Below are 9,736 nucleotides of genomic sequence, written 5' to 3' on the forward strand. Positions count from 1 at the left end.
TATGACGTTTCTAAGATGTTTCTTCCTATGCAAATATATTTTCCTTGTGATATTTGTTTGACACTGGCGGCAAAAAGAAAAAGGAAAAAGAAAAAAAAACTATAACAAGAAATTTTCAATTCTGTCTTTCTTGGTGGGCAAAGAGTTGCCATTATTTTTTTGAATCACCATGATCACGATTCCAAGAAATTTAAAAGCAAGGATTTGCATCCAACCCCACAAGCTGCCACGGTTAAAAGAATCAACCCATTCAAAGTTTCACTACATTATTAAAGTAAAAAAAAAAAAAAAACACTAAAAAACAACAATAAACGAGGAAACACCATAGCAAGTTGTTCTGTTCTCACATTGCATGTGGATTCATTGTAACACACTTTCTCTCTCTTTCTCTTAGACACGCTCACATTCCCCATTATATAAGACCTTGATTTGGGAACAATTTTCTCCTCACTCCTCATCCTTTTTTTTTCCTTTTCAAAAAATCACGGGGAGGGATCGAAGCCCAAGAAAATGGGTCTGCCATTAGTACATGCTCTGTTCTTAACTCTGTTTCTGCTCTGCCTCCAAACAAAAGCAGAGGATTTTGGTGCAACAGGGAAGCTCGCAGGAACATGCAACTTGTTCAGTGGAAAATGGGTCTATGATGCTTCATACCCTCTCTATGACCCTTCAACTTGCCCCTTCGTAGATCCACAGTTCAATTGCCAAAAGCATGGTCGCTCAGATAAACTGTACCAAAAATATAGGTGGATGCCATTTTCTTGTCCCTTGCCAAGGTACTACTTCTACTTCTCTTATTAACCATTGGACAAAATAAAAATCTAAATACATTTCTTTAGTGTTGTTTATGCTAATTAGAGTTTCATATCGGTAATTCACATAATTAAAACATATGCAAATTACTGATATGAAACTGCGACTTTGATTGAAGTATAGGTATACAACACAAAGAACATATATAGAATTGTATCTAAATTTTTTCCTTAATTATTATAGTTATTTTATATGTTTTTTTTTTGCCATGTTATGGTCCTAGGCTAAGTGGGGTTGTGAGATTTTTGTGCAGGTTCAATGGATTGAACTTTTTGGAGAAATATAGAGGGAAGAAGATTATGTTTGTCGGTGACTCCCTTAGCTTGAACCAGTTCAATTCATTGGCATGTATGCTTCATGCTTGGGTGCCAAAATCTAGGAGCATTTTCAGCCAAAGGGATGCTCTCTCCAAAGTGGCATTTGAGGTTGGTTCTTTCATTCTTGTGCTTTAAATTATTTATTTATTGCTCAGTGTTTTGATTGAAACACTTCAATTTTTGGAGGTGTTGTGTTTGTCCATGCAAGTTTTGTCACTTTCCTGATCTAGCTTTCAAGTTTTTTTACTCAAACTTGAAAACTTGTGGAGTCATTTCCATGTTTGAACTCAAATTCAGCTACCCTCTAATCTGATCTAAATTTGGGTATTTGAGCTCAGAACTTGGTGTGCTGCATGTGCATAATTTTGTGGTTAATGTGTGGCACTGTGCACACTGAACTAAGAGCAATAAAGGCTGGATGCGATTGGTTGGAGACTTCGCTTTTTGCTGGGGACATATCTAAATGTTAATTTAAGAGATAATAAATATTTGGGTCTTATTAATTATTAATATATACTTTACTCAAAACAGTTCTCTTACTTTCTCTACCTAATTCAAACATTTCTGCACATAAAAGAACAAGACAGTGGAAAGCCATAATAATTTATTCCTGCAATTTTGTATTAATTATTAAAACAGACGTGGAGTTTCATTTTCCACATATTCATTTGATTTTGGTAGAAAAGGGAAACTTTTTCTTTTCTTGCTTCATATTCAAAACTACCAAGCAGTTTCTTCCTTTTTTTCCCTTTATTTTTTTTACTAGAAAACCTCAACTTTGGTTACATCCATAAAGACCATGAAAACCCAGTTGCTTTATATAGAAACTTTATCAAACAAATATTTCAATTAGGAATGATTTGTGTTTGGAGATCTAACTTTCCCTCCAATTCAGTGTGATTTAATTAACATCAATCCCTGATTGAAGTTTTGAACAGTGACTTAGTTTTCATCATTGGCTGTAACTGAATCATGAGTAAGACAACGACTAACACCATTATTCAACAAAACCGTTTTTCTTTCCATCATTGCTCTCTGCAAATGAAATGAAATGAATCATAATTTGATATTTTGCCTCTTTTTTTTTAGCCTCTCCTTCCACCAGAAAATCTTATTATATGCTTCATTATGTTTGTTTATGGTATAAGCTTCCATAATGCTATTTATATTTATATAATATTACAAAAGATATATAATTATTCATAATTGCGTGTGGGTTAATTTAGTTCAAAATTTTTTTTAAAGAAAATATTAGTTGAATCAGAAATTTTAAAATCTACTTGTACAACTGAAAAAAACTAGAACTCCAACAAAATACTTTTTAATTAAGCACATGGGAAAATATTTTTATCAATTTTAATTATAAAAATACCACATTATATTCACTTTATAATTTTTTTTCGCATTGAAAATAATAAAATCTTTTAAAAACAGAAAATAAAATAAAAATATCTCTTCAATTATTAATAAAATTTTAAAATAAATTTTCAAACTAGACTGACCGCATTCTGTGGATTTCTGAGTATGTCTTCTAAAAGAGGTATATAATTAATAATTTAACCCTCTATCACTTGGAGAATGGACCACTTGTGGTTACAAACAGTTCTCTGCTTCTGCGTTTACTCCACAAATCCAGTAAACTGCAGTGTTAAAAATTGGACCACTTCTTGGTGATAAGCAAGGGCCATGTTTTGCCTTTTATATCACCTTCATTTTTTAATTTTGAATTAGAGGATAAGTATTCTCACTAATGGTAAAGTGAGATTATAAATTCTAAGGCTATTCATATCCTCTTCACAAAAATAGAAATCCTGTATGATTTTTAATCATTTTTTAAGGATGCTAACATATTCTAGCACTCTTATTGTCCTATCTTGTATGATTAGTGCTAATAACATATTTTAACACTCTTTTCAATACATTTTCTTTTAAGAATTAGACCCATTAAACAAAAATTGAAAGCACATATTTAATAAAATTCTCATAAACTTCACTTATAAAAAGAATGTATTAAAAAAGTGTATTATTTCAATATCTTGTATGATCATGTTTTGACAAAATGTTAACTCATACTTTTGGATATTGATTAAGAAATTAAAATGAAAAAATTTTCTATTAAGATGTGTAATTATATTGTTCATGATTTTTTTATGCTTTTTTTTATAATTTTCACAATAAATATATATATTTTTTCTTTTAATTCTTAACCAATATTCACTGGTTAATCATACTCTAACATTTTTTTATAACTTTTTCTTTATAAGAGTAGAGAGACAAGACATGATTGGAAAATAATTTGGTAGAGGGATTGCTTAAGAACTTACCTTACTTAATGAGGAGGTTTCACCAAATTAAAATTTCAATTATAAAAAAAAAATGTGACAGTACAAATACTCTGTTTTTTCAGAACTATGGCCTTGAGTTATATTTGTACCGCACAGCATATTTAGTGGACCTTGACCGTGAGAAAGTTGGAAGAGTTTTGAAGCTTGACTCTATCAAGAACGGTGACTCTTGGATGGGGATGGACGTGCTGGTTTTTAACACGTGGCACTGGTGGACCCACACCGGAAGTTCTCAACCGTAGGATCATTGCTTCAAATTTTCAATATTTTTTTTCCAATTCCAACGGTTAATTAATGATGCTAATTTTTTTTGGTCCTGTTAAAAAAATTCATGACAGGTGGGACTATGTTCAGGTGAATAATAAATTGTTCAAAGACATGAACCGTTTTCTTGCGTACTATAAAGGGCTTACAACTTGGGCTAAGTGGGTTCAAAGAAACGTCAATCCAGCAAAAACCAAGGTCTTCTTCTTAGGAATTTCTCCTGTGCATTACCAGTAAGTTCTTAATTTCTCCTTCATTCTAAATTTTCTAATTCATTCATTTAAGTATAGATTACAAGAGTTTTTATAATATTTATTTGAATTTCTAAACTTGACTTATAAGTTTTTTTAGTTTATTTCAATGAGGTTTATAAAGAAACTTATTAATATAAACTCTTTTAAAGATAGTTTAGGTTATTTTTTTTAGAAAAAATAAAATAAGGGACAAAAACATATTTTAATCAAAAAGGTTTTATTCCCCGCTTAATTCTTCCGAAAAATTGACCGACTCAGTTACAATGTGACATGTGTTTTGGAAAGAGATTAAATTATTGTTTTACAGTACAAGCAATGACAGATGTTAAACTGTTAATGGGTCGGATGTTTTCCCTCACTCCTCAATTCGGAGGATATAGCACTGCTCATTTTAGCATACAATTTTTAGTCAAGTTTTTGAATAAATTCTCATCTGATAAGCTCTTATTAAATGTGTGTTTAATTGAGCTATTCGTTGAAACATGCCCTAAAATATATATATTTCTATATTCTATGATGATAATGTAAATGTGCAAGCTTTTAATTTGTTATCTATGGTGGTGTATGTGTTGTGGTGATTTAGGGGGAAAGATTGGAATCAACCAACGAAATCATGTATGAGTGAGACACAACCATTCTTTGGATTGAAGTACCCTGCAGGGACACCAATGGCTTGGAGGGTGGTGAGCAAGGTGTTGAACCAGATAACTAAGCCAGTGTATTTCTTGGATGTGACCACTCTCTCACAGTACAGAAAAGATGCACATCCTGAAGGATATAGTGGTGTTATGGCAGTAGATTGCAGCCACTGGTGTCTTCCTGGGCTTCCTGACACTTGGAATGAACTTTTGGGTGCAGTTCTTTCTGATTGAAAGCAGTCACTATGATAACTACTTTGTTTATTAGGTCCAACTTGTTAGAGGAAAACCAATTGTTTTCAACTGTAGGTAATATTTAATTTTGGCATTTTGGTTCTTGTAATTGTTGGGGAATAAAAGGGTTTGATGCTCCTAATTGTAAATGTAGAATATTGATTTGGCAGAAAAGATTGCCTTCAATTGTACCAAATACCATTTTGAATTTTGAAAAACATTGTGGAAAGATGTGGTGGCTCATTGTAAAGTAGTTTATGAATTTCCCTTTTTCTAAGGCATTACAGTAATATTGCAGTAACAGAATATGATGTAGTGATGTTGATTGTGGAGTTGCAAATTTTAGCTATTATAAATTTTATGTCCCACCTTTCAATATGACCTACTTTAGTATTTTATTTCCTGACATGCTGTTGGCCTACGATGTCAAATAAATTGGCGTGCAATCGGTGAGTGTAACAGAAACAGTGTGTTATTGGGCTGTGTAATTGGTGATGAGGCTATTGCTTCCTACATTCCTATGTTTTCTGTACTTCTTTAGTAAAAAAAAAAAAAATTATTCTGAAATATAATTTTAAATTTCGAAAAAAAAAGAAGTGTAATAATCAACCTAGGAAATGCTTGAAGGAATAGTCTCGATGACAAGTGTAACACTCCATTTTTTTAAAATAAATTAAAAAGAATTTATTTAAAAATAAATAGAATTTTAGAAAAATAATATGATTTTTGTAATTAAGTAAATAAGGAGAAATAATTTTATTCATTAAAATAATGATTTTAAGTTAAATAAAATAAATATATGTTGTTAGAAAAAAAATATTTTATTTATTCATTTGATATGTAGTAAAAATAGAGTTTCTTTTTATAAAATAATAAAATAAAGAAAAATAGAGTAAATAATAAACTAAAAATTCTAACTATAAATAAAGATATATTAGGTCAATTTTTATGTCTATGAAACGTCTTTATGCTCTCTCTTCCTCTCAGATTCATTTTCCTTTTTTTTCCTCCCAAACTCCTTTCTTTTTCTGTATACACTCAAACATATCACAATAAAACTATGATCCTATACTCGTTAACTGTTTGATTGTCGTGAAATTTAGACATCTCCTTCAGAACTCACTTCCGCATAGTTCCATCGTTGAGATTTGCGCAATAATATTTGTATAGAGAGAAATGTCCCTCACATGGAGACAGTGAAATTGAGGTTCTAATTATTTCTCTTTTTCTCTAACGCTTGAAAATCTTACCATAGCAACCAGAAGAAAAGTTAGAAGAATTTTAAGGAACCACTAGAAATGTCTCTATTACTGTCGAACTACATGATAATTGCTATGCTTACGCAATTTGAATATTTAAATCACATAATAATTATCTAATTTTCCTCTCTTTTATTGCTTTTGTGTTAAAACATTAGGAATTTAGTTTCTTTTGAGTTTTTATCCAGTAAATGCTAAAGTTAGTTAATTTACAGTGTTTTGGGGTGTATTTTTTTTGTAGAATTACATAACAAGAGGCCTAGAAGAGGGTTGAAGAATGGGAGCAACGCACTCAGCGTGTCAATAACCGCTCAGCGTGAGGAGCCAACTTGGAAGTTAGGCTTAGTCCTCATCTGGCGGCTTAGCGCACATCTGGCGGCTTAGCCTACATCTGGCAGCTTAGCGTGCGAACACTTATGTCAGTTGGACTTTGCATGTGTTCTTAGCAAGCACATGCAGGCTTAGCGCACATACAATGTCGAAAAATATGATTGTGCTGCGTTTTAAAGGGAAAAAATGGGGAAATCAAGGGAGTTCTTTTGGGGGACCAAAATAAGAGGCTAGGGCACGAGAGAAGAGAGAGAACTCATTCACTTGGGGACCCTTTCCTCCATTTTCTTCCACACCTCTTTTTTTCTTTTTGTATTAGTAAGTCTCTCATGACAATGAGAGGATAAACCATTCATTGTTGGGAGCTTAACAACCAAACACTCTTGATGTAATAATTCTAACTATCTATTTAATATTATTTTGATATTATTGTCTCTTTTCTGTGCTTAATATCATGTTTATGTCTTGATCACCCATGCTCATGTAGTGTTATAGAGTTTATGCATTGGAAAGTATTTATCTCCTAAGAACTTGAAAAGAGCATCTAGGTAATCTATGTATAGGGATAGAATGATATTACTTAGCCTTATTTATGCATCTTTATTCTTAAATCAAATTATTTGATGTAGCTCTTAAGGGATTAGGAGTGAAATTAGATAATTTAGGCTCCTTCACATGAGGGATCATGGTTAGGGTAGGTTAGTGGATGAAAAACCCTTAATGTTGCATCAAGAATAGTTTCAGTAGGCTGAGTCTCAACACGCTTCGTAATTCTACTTCAACTGGCAACTCACCCCCTGAGTGTTTGTATTTTGTCTCTTTAATGTGCTCTGCTTAATTATCTTCATTTATGTTGAATTTTATATTCCATATCATTATTTGACCAATATCGAATTTAGTTCATTGATTGCTTAAAATTGGACATATACAAACTCTGAGTACAGTCAAAGTCCACGTGGACTCGACACTCGGTCTTATCGTTTTAAAATACTACTTGGACAAATTGGTGCACTTTCCAATTAGTTAACACTACACATGTGAGCCCACTTAGAGATAATGGATGAGTTTATCGTAATTGGAGTTAGAATGAGCATGTGTAGGATCCTTAAATGATCAAATTGAGATTTATTTTGGGATGTTTATTGTATTGTAATTCTTCCTTTATGGTTATAATTACAAGATTATTGTGTTTGATGGATCAATTAATACTTTGATGCAAATTGGTTGATAAAATTGAGTTCTCTTAGTGTTTTCATATTTTTGACCTATGATTTTGATTCCTTTGATTTTGATATGATTATGTAAAATTATTTGAGGGGTTTTACTCCCCATGTTGTGAGAAACATTTTTGTATTATTTGTTTGTATTTTGGACAAGATTTACTAGATTAGCATGATAAATTGTTATATTGGAATCATGAAGTTATAATTGAAATTGTGTGTAAGTGATAAATTGAATATGTGATGAATTGTGAGATACATGTGTATTGAGATATTGTATGTATTGAGTTGTGAGTTATGAACTGTGCAATCACACAATTGTAAGACCCTTTAAGGGCGATGAGTTTTTGCACAACGAGTATTGTGATGGGATCCACTGTGGGAACCCGACGAGTTGAATCACTTTGAGGCGTGACAAGATAAAATTATTTTAAGAACAATTAAGAAGTAATATGTTTTGTATAGTTCATAGATAGAGTATGCATATTAAAATATTTTCTGGGTTGAACATGAATCAGTAGGGAGAGGCCCTAACGGACTATTCGGAGTCTAGGCCTTGTGGGTAAATACACCCAACTTGAGCACTCCTTTAAGTCTGTGTGATCCCACGTGGTCGAAACATTCTTGCAAAACAATATGACCCTGATTGGTCTCCTTATGATTTTACCTAGTGAGAGTGACCTAACTTACCAGTGTGTAGTCTACCTTGTCATGTACTCCTAGGCGTCTGACGAGGTTTTTCACTGACATAGTACCACATTGCATGTAGGATTGAGTCTTAGTGTATCTATTGCATAACGCTTGTGTAATGATCATTGTGACTTATTACGTGATGACGTGTAATGAATTGTGTGAGTGTGAGATGTTGTGTTGTGCTTGAAATGTGTTGCTTTGAACACATGATTAATGTGAAGGTGTGGAATGTGATTTTGTGATTAAATCCTTGGAACAAGTGATGTTACGCAATAAGTGAAAAAATGATGTGATTTGTGCTAAGTTGAACTTGTTATACTTATGTGTGTGTGTGTGTGTACTTTCGTTAATCTCTACATATTTAGAAATGTGATAACTCACTCCTTGTATGTTGTTTATGTTTAAATCTTATAATGATCTTGAACCTTGTGTTCGTGGGAGTAAATTGTTAGGTGGATGACTTTAAAGATCCTCATGCTAGAGAATGTTAGGACACAATGCTCTAATAAGGTGTGACATTGGAGCATAAATTTTTATTTCAATTGTATAATGTCCTGAATATATTATTTTATTTTATTTTATTTCGCTAGCTGTTTAACTTAAGTTATTTTATAAACTTGGACGGTCTTGTTCTGAATCAAATATGTTTTTAATAAGTTTTATTTAATAATAGTGAAACGAATGCGATCCTTCTATCCACATAAATTTGTTTATATGATTTGAATAAAATTAGTTTAATTAAATTTCATATTTTTATATATTTTTTATTTATATATATGTCGGATTGGAAAATATCACGATGAAAACTAAATCTTTACTATTATTTTTGGAATTTTGAAAACTGGATGCCAAATAACCGACTTGGATGTCTAATGGCATGCACACAGATGTAATTTCTGCATGCTAGCATATTTTAATTGATAAAAATTTCTTACATTTTTCTTATAAAGACAATATTATGTATTTTCGAAAATTCATTATATGGTTCAGAATTATTATTAGTCTATCATTCTAATAAATTTTCATGTCATACATATACACAGATTAACTAAGACTATATTAGTTTCCGTAAAATAATAAATAAAAGAATTGCATCATTTAACTTTCTTTAAATGAGAAACAAACAAGAAAACGTTTTTATTATGTCTCATGCCATCTCTGTTATAATATATATTCAAATCATTGTCAAAATAAAAGACAATGTGAATATGAAGTGATACACATTAAATTATATAAATTTAACAATTAATAGAACTGACAAAATTAGAAGGAAACAGACACTGCAATCAACACGTGTTTCTTGAATATGAACTGTTTGTACTAAAAGAAACAAGGCAGGGGATAGTTTAAAGAGTACTACTGATCTAGA

The 9,736-nt window shown here is 31.6% G+C and overlaps 1 protein-coding gene across 1 annotated transcript; it reads left to right on the forward strand.

Moving 5' to 3' along the window:
* The first annotated feature begins 422 nt into the window (after positions 1–422).
* LOC114417136 (protein trichome birefringence-like 39) lies at positions 423–5,221 on the forward strand. The gene is made up of 5 exons (XM_028382240.1): positions 423–776; positions 1,067–1,238; positions 3,538–3,713; positions 3,814–3,972; positions 4,577–5,221. The coding sequence occupies exons 1-5, from the start codon at positions 511–513 to the stop codon at positions 4,863–4,865; spliced, it is 1,062 nt and encodes a 353-aa protein (XP_028238041.1). The 5' UTR covers positions 423–510; the 3' UTR covers positions 4,866–5,221.
* Positions 5,222–9,736: the final 4,515 nt, after the last annotated feature.

Source organism: Glycine soja, chromosome 6, assembly GCF_004193775.1.
Source record: "Glycine soja cultivar W05 chromosome 6, ASM419377v2, whole genome shotgun sequence".
NCBI classification, from domain to species: domain Eukaryota; kingdom Viridiplantae; phylum Streptophyta; class Magnoliopsida; order Fabales; family Fabaceae; genus Glycine; species Glycine soja.